Genomic DNA, 26987 nt, shown 5'->3' with positions numbered 1-26987 from the left:
TGTGGAAAAGGAGCTGAGATAACTGGTTGATAATTTTGTGCAACAAACCCTACACTATTCCCTTGCTCTTTGCACAGCTCTTTGGTACACAGTACTGCTGTGGTCTTAATTATGCATTTTCCCTAAGGTCCAAAATTGTAGTGTTTATTTTACTGGAATATTTTGAATTAATTTCAAAAGGTGTTTTGCTTTATTTTTGTTTTTACAGTCATTACTAACTGCTGAAGTTTTGGACAAAATGTTTTGCATACTTTGCAACCACAGAGCTCCTACAATCTTCCTAGTACACTGGAACTATATCTGTACCTTTCCTAAATGAGAGATCTGTCTCTTTATTGCAGCTCTGATTGTGCTATTTAGAAAATAATCATTCCTTCATCTCCATTCCTCCACATTCTTTCCCTACTTTTGGATCCTTTTTTTTCTGGCTAAAAATTTCTATGATGTAATCTTGCCTACTAGTAATGGGATGTCACGTTTTCCTTTAATGCAAATGTATGCATGTAGGCTGGAGGTTGACAGCATAGAAATAGAGTGTAGTAATTGGTAATATTCAAATATTTGAAATGTGTGTAGAAAATTGACCCAGTTAAGAAGAGGTTGTGTGGATCTCGCAGTGCTTGCCTGTGGGTTAGGATGTACCCATAAATGTTAGTCAGTAAAGTTGCTTTAAAAAAGCAATCATTTGATCATTAGTCTAACAAATGTAACTAGAGTAATTATATTCACATCCATGGGACACCGGATGCCTCACCTTTTCCCCTGAATTGAGCATGTATTGGGGAAAATATAAATGTTGATGATTTTAAAAGTAATATTTCTGATTCTTATTTCCTTGTTCTTGATTTACTGGACGTATCGTTTTTTTGAACATAACATCCCATATCCTGTACTCAGTACTTTGATTTATGAAGGCCAATGTGCCAAATGCTCTCTTTAAGACCCTATCTACCTGTGACACCACTCTCAAAGAATTATTGATCTGTATTTTCAGATCCCTCTGTTCTGCCATTCTCCTTGGTACCCAACCATTCATTGTGCAAGTCCTACCCTGGTTTGTCACCCAAAGTACAACACCTCACTTGTCTGCCATTTTTTTCACCCACGTTTCCAGCGGGTACAGATTACACTGCAAGCTGCGATAGCTATCCTCATTGTCCTCCATACCCATAACCTTTGTATCATCTACAAATCTGTTGATCTGGTTTACCACATTATCCAGATCATTAATATAGTTGACAAACAACAATGGACTCAGCACCGAGAGTCACAGGTCTCCAGTCAGAATTACTAAATGGCTTTTATTTAACTTCCTTTCTAGACTGAGATCATGAGGAATGAATTTGAGCGACTTGCAGCCCGTCAGCCAATGGAACTGCTCAGCATGAAAAGGTGAGTTCACAGGCTTGGAGAGGAAATGCAAAAACGGAAGTATGTGTGCTACGTCGCGAAAAGGACCATTTTATATCAAAATATAATTTGTAACATCAAGAACTCGATAATTGAGAATGGTTTGAAGAAGTTCAGTCTCTTGGGATTGAATTCTGATTGGAAGAATCTGTGAGGCATGTAGTTCACCATATGATCCCAAAAGTGATTGATTTGATAAAGCAGATAAAATATTGTAGCACAAAGTGAGGCAGTTTTATCCAGTGCCAGCTCTGAGAAAGATCTTCTAGTGAGTCCCATTTTCCAACTACTTTGGCAAAGTCTAGCAAAGCTTTCATTTTTGAGTATTTATCCAAATTTGCTTTTTAAAATTATTTCCAGTGAATTCCAGACCTTAATTAATGAAAGTATTGTAGTGGTGTGCTACACGCAATTGTAGCGGTGTGCTACATGCAGCGCTGAAATAACGACACAGAGTCAATGAACTGTAGTTACAAAAAGATTTTATTCGAACTTCGCGGCCTCACTTTAAAGCCTTCCTGATCCCGCCCTCCCTGGGCGCGGATGCTGTAGGGAGCACGTATTCACAGTCCTGTCCCGCGGGTGGGCTTTTTCCCTTGCTGGTGAAGCAGACTTGGCGCCCTTTTGGGATTGGCCTTTATGCCGGCGCGCTAGCTGTTTGTGAGCCGGTTCGAGTGCGCTAGGAAGTGGGTCGCCACAGTATTCTATTTTTACTATGCCTGTCTTTACAGTTATTTGAAAACCGTGGCTCTTAGTTACTGAGCCATCTGTCAGGAAAAACTGTTATGTTATTTATTTTTTAAAACCCTTTCCATGCTTTTGACACCCTCAGCTACATGCTGTCATCATCTTGGTCTCAAGATCAATCCCATCTACTCATTATGTAACAAAAGTCAACATCCTTAATGCCATTTCAATAGGCCTTCACTGTATCCTTTCCAAGGCTTTGATATCTTTCCTAAAGTGTGCCCAGAATTGGATTTGTACTTGAGCTGATCAGTAATTTTTATATGTTTGATATCTGGGCATATAACCAGAATGAGTTTAAACTGACACTTAATTTTGTCCAGTCAAAACGTAGGGGTATTTAGTATAAAGTATTCAATCTTTGGTTTTTAAAAAAAAAGTTGGCTCATTAAGTTAAAGTTAATAGGAGCAGTGACGTGTAGAGCCAACTTCAGATAGGTACTTCAGATACTTATAGTCTTGAAGTTTTTTCTAATGCTGTCTGGTTTTCTGTTGTCTAGATTTGGTATCATGTTATGCTCCAAATTATAATAATCCACCGTGGTTCTTGTTCCGAAATGCTGTTTCATGATCTCTGTTGAAGTTTCTGTGGAGGTTGGGTGCTGCCCTTTTGGGATTGAAAGATGCCCTCCAAGATTTGAATAAACTAAGCTCACACTTGCCTTTATGCTTGAACACTCATTCAACATCACCTTTGTAGTTATAATCTGGCATCTAAGTTTTATTATACACTGAGTAAAGAGTGTGTCCCTGAGGAGGAAGACTCTTTGCTTCAAAACTCGAAGCATTCAATAGATCAAATAACATCAGTAGTGAGAACAAATTATAAACATGATTTCTCTTCTTCCTATCACCGGCAAGCTTGTACTCCTTCCCCTCTCCCACCATCTTGTTTCAGTTTCTGTCCCTTCCTTTCCAGTCCTGATGAAGGGCCTTAGCCACAAGCTTGACTGTTTATTTAGGTGGTGCCTGACTTGAGTCTCTCCAGCATTTAGTGTGTTGCTCAGTAGAGAGAGAGAGTGAAAAGCATTAGGCAAGGGCCTTATAATAGAACTGGAAATCAAACGTGTTTGAAGTCACAGAGAGGAGGAGGAGTGCTGAGAACAGTGTAAGTCAAGTCAGTTTTTATTGTCATTTCGACCATAACTGCTGGTACAGTACACAGTAAAAATGAGACAACATTTTTCAGAACCATGGTGCTATATGAAACAGTACAAAAACTACACTGAACTACGTAAACACAGCACAGAAAAAAAACTACACTAGACTACAGACCTACCCTGGACTGCATAAAGTGCACAGAACAGTGCAAGCATTACAGTAAATAATAAACAAGACAATAGGCACAGTAGAGGGCAGTAAGTTGGTGTCAGTCTAGGCTCTGGGTATTGAGTCTGATAGCTTGGGGGAAGAAACTGTCACATAGTCTGGTTCTGACAGCCCGAATGCTTCAGTGCCTTTTCCCAGATGGCAGGAGGGAGAAGAGTTTGTATGAGGGGTGCGTGGGGTCCTTCATAATGCTGTTTGCTTTGCGGATGCAGCGTGTAGTGTAAATGTCTGTAATGGCGGGAAGAGAGACCCTGATGATCTTCTCAGCTGACCTCACTATCCGCTGCAAGGTCTCGCGATCTGAGATGATTCAATTTCCAAACCAGGCAGTGATGCAGCTGCTCAGGATGCTCTCAAAGCAACCCCTGTAGAATGTGATGAGGATGGTGGGTGGGAGATGGACTTCCCTCAGCCTTCACAGAAAGTAGAGACGCTGCTGGGCTTCCTTTGTTATGGAGCTGGTGTTGAGGGACCAGATGAGATTCTCCGCCAGGTGAACACCAAGAAATTTGGTGCTCTTAACGATCTCTACCGAGGAGCCGTCGATGTTCAGCAGAGAGTGGTTGCTCCATGCCCTCCTGAAGTCAACAACCATCTCTTTTATTTTGTTCACATTCAGAGACAGGTTGTTGGCTTTGCACCAGTCCATTAGCCACTGCACCTCTTCTCTGTAAGCTGACTCGTCATTCTTGCTGATGAGACCCAAAACGGTCGTGTCATCGGTGAACTTGATGATGTGGTTTGAGCTGTGTGTTGCAGCACAGTCGTGGGTTAGTAGAGTGAACAGCAGTGGAGTGAGCATGCAGCCCTGGGGGGCCCCATGCTCAGTGTGATGGTGTTGGAGATGCTACCTCTGATCCGGACTGACTGAGGTCTCCCAGTCAGGAAGTCTAGGATCCAGTTGCAAAGGGAGGTGTTCAAGCCCAGTAGGCTTAGCTTTCCAATCAGTTTCTGTGGGATAATTGTGTTGAATGCTGAACTGAAGTCTATGAACAGCATTCGAATGTACGTGGCTTTTTTGTCCAGATGGGTTAGGGCCAGGTGGAGGGTGATGGCAACGGCGTCGTCTGTTGAACGGTTGGGACGGTACGCAAACTGCAAGGGGTCCAGTGAGGGGGGCAGCAGGGTCTCGATGTGCCTCATGACGAACCTCTCGAAACACTTCATGATGATGGATGTGAGTGCAACGGGATGGTAGTCATTGAGGCAGGACACTGATGACTTCTTCGGCATGGGGACAATGGTGGCAGCCTTGAAGCATGTTGGAACGGTAGTGCTGCTCAGGGAGATGTTGAGGATGTCAGTGAGAACATCTGTTAGCTGGTCTGCACATCCTCTGAGCGCTCTACCAGGAATATTGTCTGGTCCAGCAGCCTTCTGTGGGTTGACCCTGCACAGGGTTCTTCTCACATCGGCCACAGTGAGACACAGCACCTGGTCATTTGGAGGGGGGTGGACTTACTCGCCGCCACGTCATTTTCCACCTCAAACTGGGCGTAGAAGTTATTCAGCGCATCTGAGACGGAGGCATCACCCGCACGGTCAGGTGATGTTGTCCTGTAGTTAATGTCCTGAATGCCCTTCCACATGCTGTTCTGAAAGTGGCTGTGTAAGCGATTATAGTGTATAGGCCAAAGTTGTAAAGGTAAAACTCTGTAAAACTAGCAGACTGGGACAGAAGAGGAAAAAGATATTAAAACACAAAAGTATAGCCAAATCTCTGGAGAGAATAAGGGTGGTACCTGAAATTACAGTCCTGAAAACTTGATGTAAATTTATTAATGTGTCCAGATGGAAGATGAGATGCTGTTCCTTGAGTATAAGCTGTGCATGTTTAGAGCAAAGTATAAGTTGAAGATGGAGGTTGGGGGTGGGGGGGGGGTGGGTAAATGCAGTTGGAATAGAGAATTAAAATGAGAAGTGTCTGGAAGCTCAGGATCATGAAATCCAAGATGGCGGTGCGACGCAGCTTGCAGCGGCCACTCCGGAGCTGATTATCTGTTATTTGTGAAGCGGGGTGCCGTGCACAATCATAATCGGATGAAAAACGGATGTGGGAGCACGGAGGAACATCTAGAAATCTCCAGGAAGACCTTCTTCATTGCTGCTGCTGCTGTGAGGTCCGGGTCTCTGCTGGGAAGAACGGGCCCCCAGTCCTCGGGGTCGCGTTGCCGATGGGCGTTGGCGGTGGCGTCTTAATATGCTCGGCAGAGGATGGTCGGAGGCTCGGAGGTTCGATGGACTCGGAGTCCGCTGCAGTCAGGTCGCTTTCAGTGTGTGCTGTGTCTGCGAGGCTGAGTTCGACGGAGCTTTCATTGTGTGCTGCATCTGCGAGGCTGAGTCGGGCAGCGCCGTGGAAGTCCATAGCGGGGGTATTCCCTTCTGCCGCCTGCGTGGGATGGCGAGTCTGTCAGGACCCTGGGGACTTGTGGAAACTGTGTGGTGGTTTCTTTTGAACTTATAGTCTTTTAACATCTTTGGACTATTTTTACTGTGCCCATGGTCTGTTTTTTAATCAATTATGCTATTGTTTGCACTGTTGTAACTGTATGTTGTGACTATGTGGTTTTGTGCAGTTCTTGTAGCTTTAGTTTTTGGTCTTGTTTTGTCTGGTGGACTTGGAGCTCCTTTCCAGGGGAACGCGCTAAGATGGGAGCACAATATTAATATGCAGCAGCCTCTCCGGACTCTGGATTGGGGCTTGCCAAACGTTATGTGGATTTTCTGGTGTAGTCTGTTTTGTCATGTGCTTTTATGATATCATTCTGGAGGAACATTGTCTCATTTTTTTAACTGCATTGCATTTGTGGTTTCTAAATGACGATAAACTGAATCTGAATCTCTAGACTGAACAGAGGTGTTTTGGAAAGTGGTCAGTCAACCTATGCATCATGTTTTGCCAATGAAGAGGAGAAGATATCGAGTACAGGTAGTCCCCGAGTTACGAACATCCGACTTATGAACAACTCGTACTTACAAACCGAGGAAGGAGAACACTGCCTGCCATTTTAAGTTGGATCGCAACGCCTTCCGCCATTTTAAGCCGTTGCCATTGACACTGTGTTAAGTGTGTAACTTTGTATTTGGCTTAAATTTTTCTTAGCAAGATTCACCCTGACACACCCCTCCCCCCCCTTTTCCGGTCGGTTGGTGGTGCCGTGAGATCAGCGCCGGACTCAAGAACGGAGGTTCCTGAGTTGGATCCAGTGACAGACAGCTCCCGAGCGCGCCAGGTTGATGTCGAGCTCACAACTCGTTCTCATAAAAAAAAACACTGCCACCTCCAGTTTTAAGTTCCCACACGGAATATTGAGGAGGATCAAATACCCAAACCCAGCACAGCCCTCACTTGTCCCATTTAACCTGTCTGAGTGTGGTGGACTTTAGGACCTGGGGAATTCAGTGCGGTGATCCTTAGGACCCAGTGGAGATCGGGACCCGCAGCCCGCAGTGTTTCTGTTCTGTTGACAGGAAACGATCACGATTGAAAATAAAGTGGAAATAATAAAGCATTTGGAAAGAAGTGAAACATCATCGGTCATTGGAAAAGCGTTAGGCTACAGTCGGTCAATGATCAAAACAGTTTTAAAGGATAAAATGAGAATAATGGAGCATATGAAAGGCCCTGCCCCAATGAAAGCTACAATTATTACGTAGCAACGTAGTGGTTTAGTTATTGGAATACATACGTTTCTTAAGTGTTTTGTATGCATAGAAAGGTAAAATATATACTATATACTAAGACAAACGTTTGACTAACTGATGCTAAATAATACCGGATGTACCCTAGATGTCGGATTATAAGCCGCTACTTTTTTCCCATGCTTTGAACAGCATTGAACACTGCGGCTTTTAATATGGTGCGGCTAATAAATGGGTTTTTTTCATGCCGCCAAAACATTTTACCTCGTAACAGTAGACCAATAAAATTGATGAGTAGTTCACAGAGGTCCAATGAAATTGTACGATAAATCAAGCGCACTTCACAAATTATTGTAAATCAGCCATTTGTACTCACCCTCATCAACATGGAAAACACTCGAAGAAAAGCATATGATGCAGCTTTTAAGTTAAAGGCAATCAATCTGGCGGTTGAAGAAGGAAATCAAGCTGCTGCACGTAATCTTGGCATAAATGAATCGATGGTGAGAAGGTGGAGACGCCAGCGTGAAGAACTGAATCAATGCAAAAAGACGACAAAAGCTTTCAGAGGTAATCACAGCAGATGGCCCGAACTTGAAAACTTTCTTGAAGACTGGGTTAACACACAGAGAGCAGGCGGCCGTGGTGTTTCCACCGTGCAGATCAGACTGAAGGCTAAAGCAATCGCCACCAAAATGAAAATCGAAGATTTTAGAGGTGGGCCATCGTGGTGTTTTAGATTTATGAGACGAAAAGGCCTGTCCATCAGGGTACGCACGACTCTCTGTCAGCAGCTCCCTCCCGACCATGAGGAAAAACTTGCTAACTTCCGCACATTCACTCAAACAAAGATAGCGGAGAATTCCATCGGGCCAGATGAAATCATAAATATGGATGAAGTACCTTTGACGTTTGACCTGCCTCTCACTCGGACTGTTAATAAAAAAGGTGACTCGTCCATCATACTGAAAACAAGTGGCCATGAGAGAACGCATTTTACTTGTGTTCTGAGCGGCACAGCATCCGGACTAAAGCTTCCACCGATGGTGATTTTTAAGCGGCTGACAATGCCAAAGGAAAAATTCCCAAAAGAAATCATGGTGAAAGTCAATAAGAAAGGTTGGATGATGGAGAGTCTAATGAAGGATTGGCTCAGAGAGTGCTGCGCCAAGCGACCGGGGGGATTTTTTCACATAAAAAAAGCGTTGCTCGTTATGGACAGCATGAGGGCTCATATAACAGATTCAGTGAAAGCTGCCATCAAGAGTACAAACTCAATTCCAGCTGTGATTCCTGGGGGCACCACGAAGTATTTGCAGCCACTGGACATCAGCGTGAACCGGGCATTTAAAGTGGCACTACGCATTGAGTGGGAGACTTGGATGACGAGCGGCGAGAAATCCTTTACCAAAACAGGCCACATGCGAAGAGCATCTTTAACTCAAGTCTGCCAGTGGATCCCAAATGCTTGGAGCCATGTCACAACATCCACCATCATCAACGGGTTTCGAAAGGCTGGACTGCTGCGTGATGAAGAGGATCGCGTGCGCTCAAGTGAGAGCGACAACGAAGAGACTGAAGTGAGTGATGAGATCCTGAGGTTGTTCAATTCGGACACTGAAGAAGAGGACTTTGATGGTTTTAGTGCGCAGGAGGAAGATGAAGAAGGCGATCAATAACTTTTCCTGGTAGGCTGCAGTATATATTTTTTTTAACCAGTCGTTAGGAGATGTTGGAATGTTGTTCATGCACTGTTCAGTAAAAAAGTATACCCAACGTAATTTGTGTGTTACCGAAAGGTATGTATTTTAAAAGTAGCCGTGTTACAGGCACGGTTCGAAAAAAAGCATTTGCAATATGTATTTGTTTATGTTACCATACGGATTTAATTAAAAGTTTAAAAAATCCTCACGTGTGTTAGGATTAATTTGGGACTGCCGCTTCAGGTCAGGAGTGGCTCACGTGATATTAGACAGCAGTACAAGGGAGGGAGGGAGCGAAACTGAGGATTCCGCTGCACCGAAACTGCTAGCGATTCAGTAAACAAAAAAACAGGAAAACTCGTGAGTGAATGGTATCGGGCCAATAAGGACACAAGTGTCCGATGTTACCAAATAGGTATAACAAAGTTTAGCCTTACCAAATATGTGTAGCGAGGGTTTGGTTTGGGGGAAAAAGGGGTATAAATAAGAGCAGAATGTAAGGGGAAGGCAGAACGCGTTCTGCAATAAAGCCACGCTGCACTATAATCCGGTGTTGGTTGTCTCTCTTCCAAAACGAACACAGGGCAGAATTTGAAGCCCAACACGTGTAATATCTTTCTGTGTAAATATCTCATATTACAACGTGGGACACCTGCGGCCGAAAATCCGGTGCGGCCGGAAATCCGGTGCGGCCTGTACAATTAAAAAATTGATTTTATTTCTAAAATTAGAGCCAGCGGCTTTTAATCAGGTGCGCTCTGTAGTCCGGAATCTAGGGTACTTGTTCTGACTTACGTACAAATCTGACTTAAAGACGGACTCAGGAACAGAACTCGTTCGTAACCCGGGGACTGCCTGTACACTAAATACAATGCACTAGGTTGAAACAAGTGCATATGGATTAGTGCTTTGCCTGTATGGACTAACTGGATAGTGAGGAAAACAGAATAGAAAGGAATGTATAACATCTCTAGCAGATGAATGGGTAAGTAGATTGAGAAGGGGAATGATTGGAGAGAAGGAAGTGTGGACCAAGGAGTTGGAGAATGTATAGCTCTATTCAACATTGCGGAAAGTCTGCTGATGGTATGACTAAATTCCAAAAGATAACAGTCGAGCACAGTCTTAGTGCACAATCAGAGGAATTTGCACTTGTGAAATATTATGTTAGTGGCAACTTATGGAATTGAGGATACTCTGCATTTTCAGTTGATGAGGAAGAGGAGAAAATTCCTTAAGTAATTGTCAATTCATTCTTTATTTTTCTTTCTGTTTTATAGGTATGAACTGCCTGCTCCATCTTCAGGACAGAAGAATGATATCACTGCATGGCAGGAGTCAGTGAACAACTCCATGGCACAACTTGAACACCAGGCAGTGAGAATTGAGAATCTGGAGCTGATGTCGCAGCATGGGTCAAATGCGTGGAAAGTCTATAATGAGTACGTATGTCAAAGTCGCGTTTATTGTAACCTGCATGGGTACTGCTTGCATGCAGATGCATCACAGGTATGTGGCGTCACACAAGCAGCATTCACCTGATTGTAAAGTACACAATTTTTACATGAAAGAATACAACCAGAACAAAAAGAATACATGTAAAATGATACATATCATCAAATCCTAAAGCATAAAAGAAAATCGTTTAGCCAATCATGCCAGTAATGGAATTAAGGGTGTGATTAGTTTTATTCACCTGCTCTTTCTAAGTAGTCTTGCAATTATTTCTTTAACATCCTGTCTAGTTATGACAATTTTTTTCCTTTCTAAAACATATTGCTTTCCCCTCCCCCCCTTCCCCTCTTCTATTCCCCACTTTGGTCTCTTGCCTCTTCCCACCTGTCTATCACCTTCCTCTGGGTCCCCTCCTCCTTCTGTTTTTTCTATGGTTAATCTCCTCTCACATTAGATTCCCTCATCTCCAGCCCTTTCTTTCCTACCCACTTAGCTTCACCTATCACCTTCTAGCTATCCTCCATTCCCTCTTCCCTGCCACCATTTTTTTTTTCTGGCATCTTCTCAACTTCCTTTCCAGTTCTGAAGAAGAGTCTAGGCCCAAAACATCGACTGTTTACCCATTTCCATGGTTGCAGCCTGGCCTTCTGAGTCCTCCAGCAATTTCTGTATGTTGCTTTTGACTTGCAAGTGTCCAATTCCATTTGTAACTCTAAGGGTTCTGAACTGACTACTGTACTTTCCCATAATTAGGAGGTTATCTGATAGTTGAAGATACTGTGTCTGTACCAAATTGCTTACCCCCCCAACCTCACACCCCACCTAATTTAGTGATCAGAACTCTCAACTCCCATTGCTGATCAGAGATAATAACTATTGTCAAATTTGAAATTCCCAACTGTCAGTCAGCTTGTTCTGGTTCACTGAATATCATCGGGAATGATTAGACACTGTCTTAGTGATAATTATTGCCTGGTCATCTGAGGTGCATATGTGACTTGATGTACATAAGACCAAGCTTGATTTTCAGTTCAGGTCAAAGTCTATTCATTAACAAATCTCTCCATTATCCGAGGAACCGTGAAAGTGAAATTACTGCAATTATTAATAAACATCCTCACTTTTCAACTTGTGATGCAGGGAAGCTAAAAGTTCAGGAACTCTTCTATAATTCCAGTTTTTGTAAAGAATTATAGCACCAATAATTAATACTCATTTGAGGATGAGGTAGGGTTTTCTTGCTAGCTCAGTTGTTAAAACTGCTGGCTTGCACACATTAACAAGGAAGGACTAGAAAGTGAATCGCTGTGCTTGTGGAGTTGGCCTGCTCATGGATAATAGCAGTGGTAATAGGATTGGTGGCTGCAGCACATCTTTTTAAAGATAAAAATGGTCAGTCAGAATTTTACATAGGATTGAGCTACCTTCTATGGTCTGTACTTGAAAAATAACACGTTTGATTATTGGAGGGGAATTTTGGTGAAGCTATAGTGTCTTGAAAAAGTATTCAGCCCCCACAACTACTTTAACATTTTTACTGTCTCATTTTCTAAATATAAAATATATTGAAAAAGGATTTTTGAGAGAATCTACAAAATGTGCATCATGTCAAATCAAAGGAAAATTACAGAACCTGTCAACAATTTATGAAAAATTAAAAACCAGAATTGTGAGGCTGAAAGGCATTCATCCCCTCTGTAATTACTACACTTCAGGAGCAATACTGTATATTACCATACCAATTCACCCAATTTGTTGATGTAGAAAATTGGTGGATGATCTGTTCTCAATGAATTTGCTTATGTTTCATGGAAATAGTTAGAAAGGTATATTAAAAAAAAAACTACCATTTAACTGAGTAACAAGTTATGTATTTAAATGAAATACAGAACAAATTAGAACACTACTACAGTACTATAAAACTATTAATTCCGGATAGTTATCGACAGGAGAATTCATCCAGTGTACGTTACTGTGTTCTTTTGATTGCTTATAAATTGACAATATCGGTGCAGATAATGGACTTCCTTCATTGTCCTCCTGCATGAAGTAGTGTCATAAACCACCAATAAATTTCCTGGCATCCTGTGTAGTCAGTAGGTCAAGTTCAGATGTGTCATCTTCATCACTTCCCCGTCTTCATATTTACTGCCTCGGTGTTTTGATGCAATGCTTTGGTCGATTGCATCCTCCAAATCTTAATTTTCATTGTAACACTCGATGATTATTGACACCTTCTAATTCTTCCTAGTTCCTAATTTGGTGAAGTAGTGAAATTGCTACATTTCTACTCCTGGCTGTTTCTGGCATCTCAAAGCCTGAATGCTTCAAACCACAGTGAACAAAACAGTTCTAAATTGTCTTATTTTAAATTTATTTATTAAATTTTTAGAAAATTACAAAGAATAAATGTGATAATAAAATAATAAGAAAAAGAAAAATAATATTAATCTCCCCCCCCCCCTTAACCCTTATCTAAAGAAAGAAGAAAAAGATTGCCTGGATATTGGAGGATCCCCACATGCTCCATGGAGTTCAAAATAATTTTAATATTTATTTTTACTTTCCCCAATTACTATATAATTTTATCTTCAAAGTACCTATGTATTTAATCCTATCTTTTGTAGGTATGGGAGCCAAATTTTCAAAAATATGTCATATTCATTTCTTAGATTATATGTAATTTTTTCAAGTGGAATACAACTATGTATTTCATTATTCCAATGATCCATAGTTAAATATAAATCAGATTTCCAAGTAACTGCAATAACTTTTTTGGCTACTGCTAATGCACTTTTTATAAATTTTTTCTGATACTTATTCAATTTAAGTTTCGGTATTGTCCCTTCAATATCTCCTAATAAAAATAATATTGGACTATGTGGGAGTTGTACTCCAGTAATTTGTTCCAATAAAAGTCTTAGATTTATCCAAAGTGGTTGAATTTTAAAACAAGACCAAGTAGAATGTAAAAAAGTACCAATTTCTTGATTATATCGAAAACATTGGTCAGACATATTTGAATTTAATCTATTTATTTTCTGTGGTGTTATATATAATTGATGTAAAAAATTATATTGTATTAATCTAAGTCGAACATTTATTATATTTATCATACTATCAGAACATAATCTTGGCCAACTTTTTCCATCAATTTTAACATTCAGATCAGATTCCCATTTTTGTCTTGATTTGTGAATTCCAGATTCAATTGTCTGTTTTTGAATCAAATTGTACATACAAGATGTAATTTTTTTAATTTTTCCTTTTTGAATTAATATTTCTATTTCACTAGGTTTTGGCATCAACATTGTTTGACCCAGCATTTCTCTTAAATAAGCCTTTAATTGAAAATAACAGAAAAGAGTGTTGTTTGATATTTTATATTTATTTTTTAATTGATCAAACGACATCAATATACCTCCTTCAAAACAATCACCTATATATTTAATCCCCTTTTGGAACCAATTATGTAAAAGTTTATTATCCATTGTAAAAGGAATAAGCCTATTTTGAATTAAAGTTCTTTTTGCTAATAAAGATTTCTTTATCTCATCGTCCATATTTACCTTATTCCATAAATCAATCAAGTGTCTTAATATAGGAGATTCTTTTTTTCCCTGTATCCATTTGGATTCCCATTTATATATAAAATCTTCTGGTATGTTTTCTCCTATCTTATCTAATTCTATTCTAATCCATGCCGGTTTTTTTTTCATCAAAAAAAGACGCAATAAACCTAAGTTGATTTGCTTTATAATAATTCTTAAAATTTGGAAGTTGTAACCCTCCTAAATCAAATTTACATGTCAATTTTTCCAATGATATTCTTGACATCTTTCCTTTCCAAAGAAATTTCCTTACATATTTATTCAGTTCTTGAAAAAACTTCTGAGGTAATTGTATTGGTAAAGTTTGGAATAAATATTGCAATCTAGGAAATATATTCATTTTTACAGCATTAACTCTACCTATTAATGTTATTGGTAACATCATCCATTTATCAAGATCCTCTTTTATTTTTTTTAATAATGGCAAATAATTTTGTTTATATAAATTTTTTACATCATTATCAACTCTAATAAATTTTATTCCATTTATTGACCATCGAAATTGAGTTACTAATCGACATTGATTATAATTTCCTTTGGTAAGGGGTAAAATTTCACTTTTATCCCAATTTACTTTATACCCTGATACTTTCCCATATTCTTCCAATCTAAAAGATGATCTTTGCAAAGATTGCAATGGGTTTGTTAAATAAATCAAAACATCATCAGCAAATAAATTAATCTTATATTCTTCTTGATGAACTCTAAAGCCCCCAATGTCTGAATCTGTTCTAATTAATTCAGCTAATGGTTCTATTGCCAATACAAATAAAGCAGGTGATAATGGGCAGCCTTGTCTAGTTGACCTCGTTAAGCAAAATGGTGTTGAAATCTGACCATTTGTAACTATTTTAGCTTCAGGATTAGTATTTAAGGTTTTAATCCATTGTATGAAAGATTTTCCTAACTCGTATTTTTCCAATACCTTAAATAAAAAATCCCATTCCAATCTATCAAATGCTTTTTCTGCATCCAAAGCAACTGCCACACTCATTTCCTCTCTTTTTTGTGCCAAATGAATTATACTAAGTAACCGGGTTATATTATCCATTGATTGTCTGTTTTTAATAAAGCCTGTTTGATCCATATGTATTAATTTTGGTAAATATTCAGATATTCTATTAGATAAAATTTTTGCTATTATTTTATAATCTGTATTCAACAAAGAAATAGGCCTATATGATGTTGGTTTTAAGGGATCTCTATCTTTTTTTGGCAATACAGTTATGATCGCTGTTAAAAAAGATTGTGGGAGTTTATGCATTCTTTCCACTTGATATATTAATTCCATAAAAGGAGGAATTAATAAATCTTTCAATTTTTTATAAAATTCAGGAGGAAAACCATCTTCTCCTGAGGATTTATTACTCTGAAGTGATCCTAAAGCTTCTTCAACCTCTTTTAATGTAAAGGGCATATCTAATCCTTTCTGTTCTTCCAAATTTAATTTTGGAAGGGTTATTTGTGATAAAAATTTATCTATCTCAGCAATCTTATTTTGTGATTCTGATTGATATAGTTCAGTATAAATTTTTTTTTAAGTTTCATTAATTTCTAAAGGTTTATAAGTAACGTTATTTACACTTGTTCTAATTGCATTTATTGTTTTAGAAGCCTGTTCTGTTTTCAACTGCCAAGCAAGAATCTTATGTGATCTTTCACCTAATTCATAATATTTCTGTTTAGTTCTCACAATTACTTTTTCTGTACGATATGTCTGGAGTGTATTATATTGTGGTTTTTTATTAACAAGTTGTCTTCGTTTTTCTTCTGTCATATATCTTTGAGATTCTTTTTCTAACTTTATGATGTCTTTTTCCAATTGATCTATTTCTGCCATGTATTCCTTCTTAATTTTAGATGTATAACATAATCTGACCCCTTAAATATGCTTTCATTGCTTCCCATAATACAATTTTATCCTCAACTGAATGTAAATTTGTATCAAAAAAAAATTGAATCTGTTTTTTCATAAAATCACAAAAATCTTGATGTTTTTATAAAATTGAATTAAATCTCCATCTATAGATCGATTCCTCCTTATCCATCATTATCATTGTCATTATCAAGGGGGAATGATCTGACAGTATTCTTGCTTTATATTCCACACTTTTCACTCTATCCTGAATATTTTTTGATAATAAAAAAAATCAATCCTTGAGTAAGTTTTATGTCTATTTGAATAAAATGAATAATCTCTTTCTCTTGGATTAATTTTTCTCCATATATCAATCAGGTTTAAATCTTTCATTAATGATAAAGTTAGTTTTATTACTTTTGATTTTGTAGCAACTTTAGTTGACCTATCCAAAACTGGATCTAAACAAAAATTAAAGTCTCCACCTATTAATATTTTATCATGTGCATCAGCCAAGTTCAAAAAAACTTCTGGTATGAATTTTGCATCATTTTCATTTGGTGCATAAATGTTCATAAAAGTCCATAATTCTGAAAAAATTTGACAATGTATAATCACATATCTCCCCACAGAATCAATTACTACATTTTGTATTTTAATTGGTAAAGTTTTATTAACCAAAATTGCAACTCCTCTCGATTTTGAATTAAATGAAGCTGCAATGACATTTCCAACCCAATCCCTCTTTAATTTCTTATGTTCTGTTTCTGTTAAATGTGTTTCTTGTAAAAAAGCTATATCTCCTTTCATTTTCTTAATGTATGTTAAAACTCTTTTTCTTTTCACAGGTCCATTAAGTCCATTAACATTAAAACTTTAAAAAATTAAGTAAATTAATCATTCATAATACCTTGGGAACTCTTTGAAATTCTCCATGTTGCTATGAGTCTCTCCCCAACCATCCAGGCAAAAAAGAAGAAAAATAGAAAAAAGGTAACTAATATATAAGAAAAAAAAAACAAAATACCCCCCCAATAATGTTGCGAATAAAAAGAACACAACATTACCCCCCCCACCCCCATTTTACGGGTCATGGCAATCGCCATGATTGTACACGTGAAACTCGCAGCCATCGATCAGGAGCTCCTCCAGCTCCCCCGCTAAAAAAAAAGAAAATATATTAGTGAAGAAAAAAAATGAAAATAATTAATGTCTCTACTCCCAATTAATACTCTTCAACTATTTTTGTTTTCCTTATAAATGTCCATCAAGTCCAACCTTATTTCAATTTTCATCATTAGTCCACTTCATTTCTATAATTCTTTACTCCTCTTCGTGGACATCAGGTAATTCTTGTACAAATTTCTCCGCTTTCCGGTAGTCAACGAAAAATCTTCTTTCTTCGTTATCCAGGAAAATTATCAATTTTGTTGGGTAGCTCAATAAAACTTTATAGCCCTTTTCCCATAAAGATTTTTTCACTGGATTAAATTCCTTCCGCCTCTTCAGAAGATCGTAACTTATGTCTGGATAAAAAAAAAACTCTTTTCCCTTCTATTATCAATGGCCCATTTCTCTTTTTAGCATCTTGAGTAGCTGCCTTCAAGATCATTTCTTTATCTTGGTACCTTAAGCATTATATCAAAATTGATCTTAGATTTTGATCTTGTTGAGGTCTTGGTCTTAAAGCTCTGTGTGCTCTTTCAATTTCAATTACTTGGCTTCCTTCTTTCATTTCCAAAATTTTCGGAATCCATTCTTGAAAGAATTTTATTGGATTTTCTCCCACTGTACCTTCCATAAGACCAACAATTTTAATATTATTTTGTCTACTAGAGTTTTCAAGCGCATCTATTTTTTCCAACATCCGTTTTCTTTCTATTGTCCAAGCAAGATTATTGTCTTCTATCTTATCTATTCTTTCAGTGTTTTCTTCCATTTTTACTTCCATCTCTTTAACTTTATTATCCATCTTCTTTTGTTTTTCCACCACATTATCGAGTGTATTCTGCATCCTTCTTATATCTGTTCTTATAGCTTTTAATTCATTCATCATATATATCAGGATATCTCTTATGTCTCCTTTAATCTCTTGCTTCTTTTCCTCTTCTTCATCCTCTGTATTTCCCAAAGAGTCTGATTCCACTTCCGATTCACTTCCAATTTCACTTCCAGCCGTAGTTGGGATTTGTAGTTTTGTTAATATCTGTTCATGCATACTTGTTTCTTCGCGCATGCGTTGTTCTTGCCGTTTCTTCTTAGAGACCGCCGACATTGCTGCAACTTCCTGTCCCGCATCATCAGAAGTGCCATGCACTTCGCTGGGTGGAGATCCAACTTAAGTCTGAGGCTTCGTCAAGCCGATTAGTCCTTTTTCCCTGCCGACTTGCACGGTCTTCAAAGTAGTAGCTTTCTTCTGTTTCAGTTTAGGAGCCATATCCAAAAATAATCCTGAGTTGCTTATAAATAGTTTCTAGTAAGTATTTATTAACTCTTCTTCATTTAAACCCTATTTCATTACCTTTTACGAGGGAGCTGGATTCCCAACGTCTCGACCCTACGTCATCACACGACGCCCCCCCCTAAATTGTCGTCTTGCTTATTTCACACCAACTATCAGTGAAAAACTCACTGCTTTTGAACACAAACACGTGCAACTGTCATTATTTAAAAACTTAGCTCTAAGCACACTGGTAGTGCCTAATGGCCGCACAAGTGCACATGACTGACGCTAGTTAGAAGCTATTTGGCAACAGTCTCCTGTTCTAGTTAAGCAGCAAGCATAGTGTCCCAATTAAACAAAGGAAATCCCGGCTATTTTCTCAATTCGTTTTTGTTCTTTAAGACTTGTCCCAAATAAGTGGCTGCTCTGATTAACTGATGCCCCAATTAACAGGAATCCACTGTGGCTGTGATTTTTATTTCCTTTCTTCCCACCTCCAGAAGCACTTGTTTCACTTAATGCAACAGTTTACTTGCACTTCTTTGAACTTGGTGTATACTATTCACCAGTTGTGATGTGGTTTACTCCACACTGGAGACCAAGCAGATTGTGTGACCACTTTCCAGAATGTTACTGTCCCTTCAGTCAGTAAGCATGCTAGGCTTCCAGTCAGCAAGCATTTTAATTCTCCATTTCATGCCTGTTCTCATTTTCCTCCTGTCTCTTGCATGGTTTTAAAGGAAGCTTAGTACAGAGGACCAGATGTAATTGTTTTAGGCTGAATAATTGACCTCCACCATTATGGACAATAAGCATTTCCATTATTTTTATTGCAGATTCCTTCCATATTCTTTTGGTAATTTTGTCATTTTTCTACATTTGTGTTTTTTCTTCTTGTACAATTATTTCCTTTTTGTATAAAACATTGTCTTTTCACATTCTGTCACAGATCTTTTCCTTTGTTTTCTCAGTCCCATCTCTTTCTCTGTATCTGTTTATCAGAATCGGGTTTAATATCAGCACCAGTTAGTTAGCTGCAGCAGCACATAGCAGTATACAATATTTTTTAAAGCTATAAATTGCAATAAGAAATATATAATATAAAATTAAATTAAGTGAGTAAAATTAAGTAAAAAGAGAACAAAAATACTGAGGTATAGTGTTCATGGTTTCATTGTCCATTCAGAAATTTGATGTCAGAGGGGAAAGAAGCCGTACCTGAAACGTTGAGTGTGTGTCTCAAGGCTCCTGTACCGCCTCCTTGATGTAGCAATGGGAAGAGGGTATTTTTTGGATCCAGGCAAGAAGGGAGGCATGCGAGCTAAGTTGTGAAGGAAGGCAGTTTTTTTAAAAAGCTTCTTTGAGTACAAGAACGGCGAGACTGCGCAGGCACTTGATGTAGACAGGACAGCGCGGAGAGTTTAAAAAGAAGACCACCCTATACAGTGGGCAGCAGGGTATAGGGCCTTGGCTCAACAGGTGTAGGCGGGTAACGGGAAGAGGCGAGGCACCAACTCTTTTTTTTTCCCCTTGACGAATCGGCCCAGACAGACGGAGGAACAGCAGGACTCACACAGTTAATGGTACGAGCTAACAGTTTAAAAAGTTAATGTGTTTGGCAAGGTAAGTGGGTGTGTAGACCTATTTTTCCTTGTTTCATTCCTGTAGAATTAGGAAGCTTTGTTCAGGGTGTCAGATGTGGGAATCCTGGGAGACCTCCAGCCTCCTTGGTGGCCACTTCTGCGCCAGGTGCACAGAGATGCAGCTCCTCAGAGACCGTGTTAGGGATCTGGAGCTGCAGCTTGATGACCTACTGCTTATTAGGGAAAGTGAAGAGGTGATAGACAGGAGCTACAGGGAGGTAGTCATCCCTAGGCTACAGGGGTCAGAAAACTGGGTGACTGTCAGGAGAGAGAAGGGAAATGCCCGGATAGTGGAGAGCACCCCCTGTGGCTGCCCCCCCCCCCCCCCCCCTCAGCAACAAGTACATTGATTTGGAAACTGTTGAGGGGGATGACCTGACAGGGGACGTCCACGGTGACCGGGTCTCTGGCACTGAGCCTGGTGCTGTTGTGCAGGAGAGAAGGAGGGAGAAGAGGAATGCAGTAGTCATAGGGGATTCCATAGTCAGGGGAACAGACAGGAGATTCTGTGAGCCTGATAGAGATACCCGCATGGTGTGTTGCCTCCCAGGTGCCAGGATACGGGATGTCTCGGATTGGGTCCAGAATATTCTGAAGGGAGGGTGTGAGCAGCCGGCTGTCTTGGTACATGTTGGTACCAATGACATAGATAGGAAAAGGGAGGAGGTCCTGAAGAGAGATTTCCAGGAGTTAGGAAGGAAGCTGAGAAGCAGGACCTCCAGGGTAGTAATCTCAGGATTGCTACCTGTGTCACGTGCTAGCGAGGGCAAGAATAGTAGGATCAGGCAGATGAATGCGTAGCTGAGAGACTGGTGCAGGGGGCAGGGCTTCAGATTCTTGGATCATTGGGATCTCTTCTGGGGGAAGTATGACCTGTTCAAAAAGGACGGGTTACAACTGAACCCAAAGGGGACCAATACCGTGGCGGGAAGGTTTAATCGAGCTGTTGGGGGGGGGGGGGGGGTTTAAACTAATTTGGCAGGGGGATGGGAACTGGAATGATAGAGCGGAGGAGGGGGAAAACAGAAGTAAATCTAAGATAGTGAGCAGTAAAGATGTCAGGAAGGATAGGCAGGTGATGGGGCAAATTTTCAGCCATTGGGATGAGTTGCAGTGCAATCAAAGCAAGAAGTACCAAATACTGGTCTTAAGGTGTTATACTTAAATGCACGCAGCATAAGGAATAAGGTGGATGATCTTGTTGTACAACTACAGATTGGCAGGTATGATGTTGTGGTGAACGTCCAAGGATACACAGTGTATCAGAAGGATAGGTAGGTAGGCAGAGGGGGTGGTGTGGCTTTATTGGTAAGAAATGATATTAAATCAGTCGGAAGAGTTGACATAGGATCGGAAGGTACAGAATCTTTATGGGTTGAGCTAAGAAATCGCAGGGGTAGAAGGACCCTGATGGCAGTTACCTACAGGCCTCCAAACAGCTGCAGTGATGTGGACTACAAATTACAAGAGGAATTTGAAAAGGCTTGCCAGAAGGGCAGTGTTATGATAATTATTGGTGATTTTAACATGCGAGTGGATTGGGAAAATCAGGTCGACACTAGATCTCAAGAGAGAGAATCTGTAGAATGTCTATGAGATGGCTTTTTAGAGCAGCTTGTTGTTGAGCCTACTAGGGGATCGGCTGTACTGGATTGGGTATCGTTTAATGAACCAGAGGTGATTAGAGAGATAGAGATGAAGGAACCCTTAGGAGGCAGTGATCGTAACATGATTGAGCTCACTGTGAAATTTGAGAAAGAGAAGCCAAAATCCAATGTGTCGGTATTTCAGTGGAGTAATGGAAATTACAGTGGCATGAGAGAGGAACTGGCCAAAGTTGACTGGAAAGGGACACTAGCGGGAAGGACGGTAGAGCAGCAGTGGCTGGAGTTTATGCGAGAAGTGAGGGAGGTGCAAGACAGATATATTCCAAAAAATGAAGAAACTTTCGAATGGAAAAAAGATGCAACCATGGCTGACAAGAGAAGTCAAAGCCAAAGTAAAAGCAAAGGAGAGGGCATGCAAGGAAGCAAAAATTAGTGGGAAGACAGAGGATTGGGAAGTTTTTAAAAGTCTACAAAAGGAAAGTAAGAAGGTCATTAAGAAGGAAAAGATGAACTATGAAAGGAAGCTAGCAAATAATACCAAAAAGGGTACTAAAAGCTTTTTCAAGTATATAAAGAGTAAAGGACAGTTGAGAGTAGATATAGGACCAATAGAAAATGATGCTGGAGAAATTGTAATGGGAGATAAGGAGATGGCGGAGGAACTGAACAAGTATTTTGCATATGCTCACTGAGGAAGACAGCAGTATACCGGACACTCAAGGGTGCGCAGTCACAATTACGACAGAGAAAGTACTCAGGAAGCTGAATGGTCTAAGGGTAGATAAATCTCCCGGACCAGATGTAATGCACCCTCGTGTTCTGAAGGAAGTAGCTGTGGAGATTGCAGAGGCATTAGCAATGATCTTTCAAAAGTCAATAGATTCTGGCATCGTTCCAGAGGACTGGAAGATTGCAAATGTCACTCTGCTATTTAAGAAGGGGGCAAGGAAACAAAAAGGAAATTATAGACCTGTTAGCTTGACATCAGCGGTTGGGAAGTTGTTGGAGTCAATTGTCAAGGATGAGGTTACAGAGTACTTGGAGGCATATGACAAGATAGGCTGAACTCAGCATGGTTTCCTTAAAGGAAAATCCTGCCTGGCAAACCTGTTGCAATTTTTTGAGGAAATTACAAGTAGGCTAGACAAGGGAGATGAGGTGGATGTTGTGTATTTGGATTTTCAGAAGGTCTTTGACAAGGTGCTGCACATGAGGCTGCTAAACAAGATGAGAGCCCATGGAATTATGGGAAAGTTACATACATGCATTGAGCATTGGCTGATTGCCAGGAAACAGAGTGGGAATAAGGGGATCCCATTCTGCTTGGCTGCTGGTTACCAGTGGTGTTCCACAGGGGTCCGTATTGGGGCCGCTTCTTTTTACGTTGTATATCAACAATTTGGATTATGGAATAGATAGCTTTGTGGCTAAGTTTGCTGATGATACAAAGATAGGTGGAGGGGCCGGTAGTGCTGAGGAAACAGGGAGTCTGCAGGGAGACTTGGATAGATTGGGAGAATGGGCAAAGAAGTGGCAAACGAAATACAATGTTGGAAAGTGTATGGTCATGCACTTTGGTAGAAGAAATAAACGGGCAGACTATTATTTAAGTGGGGAGAGAATTCAAAGTTCTGAGATGCAGCGGGACTTGGGAGTCCTCGTGCAGGATACTTTTAAGGTTGAGTTGGTGGTGAAGAAGGCGAATGCAATGTTGGCATTCATTTCTAGAGGAATAAAATATAAAAGCTCTATAAGGCACTGGTAGGACCTCACTTGGAATACTGTGTGCAGTTTTGGGCTCCTTATTTAAGAAAGGATGTGCTGATGTTGGAGAGGGTTCAGAGAAGATTCACTAGAATGATTCCGGGAATGAGAGGGTTAACATATGAGGAACGTTTGACCACTCTTGGACTGTACTCCTTGGAGTTTAGAAGAATGTGGGGGACCTCATAGAAACATTTCAAATGTTAAAAGGCATGGATAGAGTGGATGTGGCAAATTTGTTTCCCATGGTGGGGGAATCTAGTACGAGAGGACATGAATTAAGGATTGAAGGGCGCCCTTTCAGAACAGAGATGCGAAGAAGTTTTTTTAGCCTGAGGGTGGTGAATCGATGGAATTTGTTGCCATGGGCGGCAGTGGAGTCCAAGTCATTGGGTGTATTTAAGGCAGAGATTGATGGGTATCTGAATAGCCAGGGCATCAAAGGTTATGGTGAGAAGGCGGGGGATTGGGACTAAATGGGAGAATGGATCAGCTCATGATAAAATGGCGGAGCAGACTCAATGGGCTGAATGGCTGACTTCTGCTCCTATGTCTTATGGCCTTATGGTCCTGGGTGATTGTGGGGGGGGGGGGGGGGTACCCTTAATGATGGATGCTGCCACCTTGAGACATCACCTATTGAAGGTGTCCTGGATGCTGAGGTGGCTAGTGCCCATGATGGAGCTGGCAGTGTTTATGTTTTCCGATCCTGTGCAGCGGCCCCCAATAACAGATGGTGATGCAACCAGAGTGCTCTCCACGGTACATCTGTAGAAATTTGAAAGAGTTTTTGGTGACATATCAAGTTTCTTCAGACTCCTAATAAAATGTAGTCAGTCTTGTGCCTTCTTTGCAATTGCATCAATGTGTTGGACCCAGGAACTTTAAACTGCTTGCCCTTCCACTGCTGATCCCTTGAACTTCTCCTTTCTGAAGTCCACAGTAAATTACTTGTTCCTGCTAACACTGAGTGCAAGGTTGTTGTTGCGACAGCTCTCAATTAGATGAACCAGTTTATCCTCCAACTTTTCCCAGTTCTCATGACAGGATACTGACCTGAAACATTTTTTTTGTTTGATTCTCCATGAGTGCTTTCTGACCTGCTGAGCACTTCCTGTTTTAGCTTCAGCCCAAAAAAAGTTGTTCACAGACAAAATTAGGAATATTTATTTTCTGTTGTAATAGGTTCTGTTTCAAGTTGGAGCTAAGGATATTCTTGGATGAGAGAGGAGCTATCTGGCGTTGAGTGGTATTCAGTTTTGAAGTAAAATAATCACATTTTCATGTGATTAATAACCCTTATGCTTTTTCTCGTCTCTCAAATGTTATTTAAGATTATTAGTTGTACATTTTTTTTTAGCTATTCAGTGAACTGAATTTTAGACACAAGATTCCCATTCAGTGATGGGATTGCTGCAATTTAATCTACATTTATTTAGAGATACAGCTTGGAGTAGGTCCTTCTGGCACAATGTGCCACACCACCCAGCAACCCACATTTCATCCTAGCTTAATCACAAGACACTTGAAAATGACCGGTTAACCTACTAACTAGCACATCTTTTGACTGGGGGGGGGGGGGGGGTGTTGGTGACCAGAGCACCTGGAGGAAACCCACACAGTCACAGGGAGAACACAGACTGCTTACAGACAGCGTTGGAGTTGACATTCGAATTTCCATGCCGCAAACTGTAATAGTGATGCACAAACCACTACACAAAATTAAATGATCCCATTCCATTTCTTGTTGCACTATTGTGTTCAGAGGTTTTATTGCCCTCGGGTAACCATTGTAATTCATTGTGTGAACCAGATGGACTTTTTGCAGACTCACTCAGAGACGTAACCAAACGTGATCCAATCTCTATATTGAATTTCCAAAATTCGATACCTAAGCTACAAAATGAGATATCTGATCTGTTGCAACGAAGATTCTGAAGAATGTCTTATAAAAGAAAGGCAAATATGTTTAGGGAAGGAGATTCAAACCTTGGGAATGTGCCACTTAAGGGATGGCTTCATTCTGGGCTGATAAAAAAAATTGGGAGCCAACAAAGAAATAGAAACATAGAAAACCAACTGCACAATATAGGCCCTTTGGCCCACGAAGTTGTGCCGAACATGTCCCTACCTCAGAAATTACTAGGCTTAGCCATAGCCCTCTATTTTTCTCAGCTCCATGTACCTATCCAAAAGTCTCTTAAAAGACCCTATCGTATCTGCCTCCACCACCGTTGCCGGCAGCCCATTCCACTCACTCACTACTCTCTGAGTAAAACAACTTACCCCGACATCTCCTCTGTACCTACTCCCCAGCACCTTAAACCTGTGTCCTCTTGTGGCAACCATTTCAGCCCTGGGAAAAAGCCTCTGACTGAATCAATGCCTCTCATTATCTTATACATCTCTATCAGGTCACCTGTCATCATCCGTCGTTCCAAGGGAAAAAGGCCAAGTTCACTCAACCTATTCTCATAAGGCATGCTCCCCAATCCAGGCAACATCCTTGTAAATCTCCTCTGCACCCTTTCTATGGCTTCCACGTCCTTCCTGTAGTGAGGTGACCAGAACTGAGCAATCTTTGAGTGGAAACAGCTGAAGGGCTTGAAGTTTTCAGAATTAGTTCATTGTCTGGGTGTTTGATTAAGACTATGAAGTGGTTTCAAAGACTATGCGAGAATATTAGTGTTGCTCGACTGGGAGCCACGATATAGGTTAGTGAGCAAAGGGATAATTGAGCAGGATGGTACAAATTAGAATACGTGCAGCAGAACTTTTATTGAGCTCAAGTAAGATGTACCATAAAATTCAGAAAACCTGGAAGGCTGAGAATTTCTATGCTAGGCTAGCATATTTTCCAGACTATTGCATCAGAATCAGGTTTAATATGACCAGCATATGTCATGAAATTTGTCAATTTTGCAGCAGCAATACAATGCAATACATGATAATATAGGGAAGAAAACTGAATTACAGTAAGTGTATGGATATCAAGTAATGCAAAAACATAAATAATAAAAAGTAGTGAGGTAGTGTTCATGGTTTCAATGTTCATTCAGAAATTGAAGGGCAGAGGGAAAGACGTTGTTCCTGAGTTGCTGATGGTAACAGTGAGAAGAGGGCATGTCCTGGGTAGTGGGGTTCCTTAATGATGGACATCATCTTTTTGAGGCACTGCTCCTTGAAGATATCTTGAATGCTACACAGGCTCCTACCCATGATGCAAGCATGGAAACTGGTCCAGTATGTGAAAAGGTGTATAGCAGTTACTGCCTGGTCAGCTGGCTTACAAACACTCGGGATTTCAGAAAGGTAATTTTCCTATGAGGCCAGACACAAAAATGTAGGAATACCCGAGGCTAGTGGTACCTATGACTAAGATGAAAGTTCAACAGTAGATAAGCAGAAACAGTGCCAAAAATGGAGATGAGTGGTACACAAGCTGGCAAAGCATTAAGTCAATGAAGTTGGAGGAAATTTGTTCATCCAATTCATAACAGATTAGTTGGTAACCAAATAATAATTTTACAAGCGTTTTAAAATTTCTTTTTCACCTTTCCTTTTTCCCTTGTCATTAGCAATCTGGTACAGATGATTGAAAGTGCTCAGAAGGAGCTGCAGAGACTAAGGTTAGTATTTTGGAGTTTTGCTGTTGTGCCAATTTTTACATGTGGTTTTTGTCTGTCTGGTGATTGTTACTCCTGTGTAAATTGTTGGTCCAGTTGAAGGAGATGCTGAATGGCTGTTTACCCTTGGGTTTATGGATAGAAGATAT

The 26987-nt window shown here is 40.1% G+C and overlaps 1 protein-coding gene across 2 annotated transcripts in view; it reads left to right on the top strand.

Moving 5' to 3' along the window:
• Positions 1–26987, top strand: part of bcas2 (BCAS2 pre-mRNA processing factor) — a 49524-nt gene that overhangs the window by 8805 nt on the left and 13732 nt on the right. For both annotated transcript variants that reach the window (XM_073054074.1, XM_073054073.1), the window contains exons 3-5: positions 1322–1392; positions 10112–10273; positions 26791–26841. In XM_073054074.1, the coding sequence (XP_072910175.1) occupies positions 1322–1392; positions 10112–10273; positions 26791–26841 (284 nt within the window). The remainder of the gene's footprint in view (positions 1–1321; positions 1393–10111; positions 10274–26790; positions 26842–26987) is intronic.

This window comes from Hemitrygon akajei, chromosome 8, assembly GCF_048418815.1.
Source record: "Hemitrygon akajei chromosome 8, sHemAka1.3, whole genome shotgun sequence".
Lineage (NCBI taxonomy): Eukaryota > Metazoa > Chordata > Chondrichthyes > Myliobatiformes > Dasyatidae > Hemitrygon > Hemitrygon akajei.
This window is presented reverse-complemented; position numbering and strand designations above follow the sequence as displayed.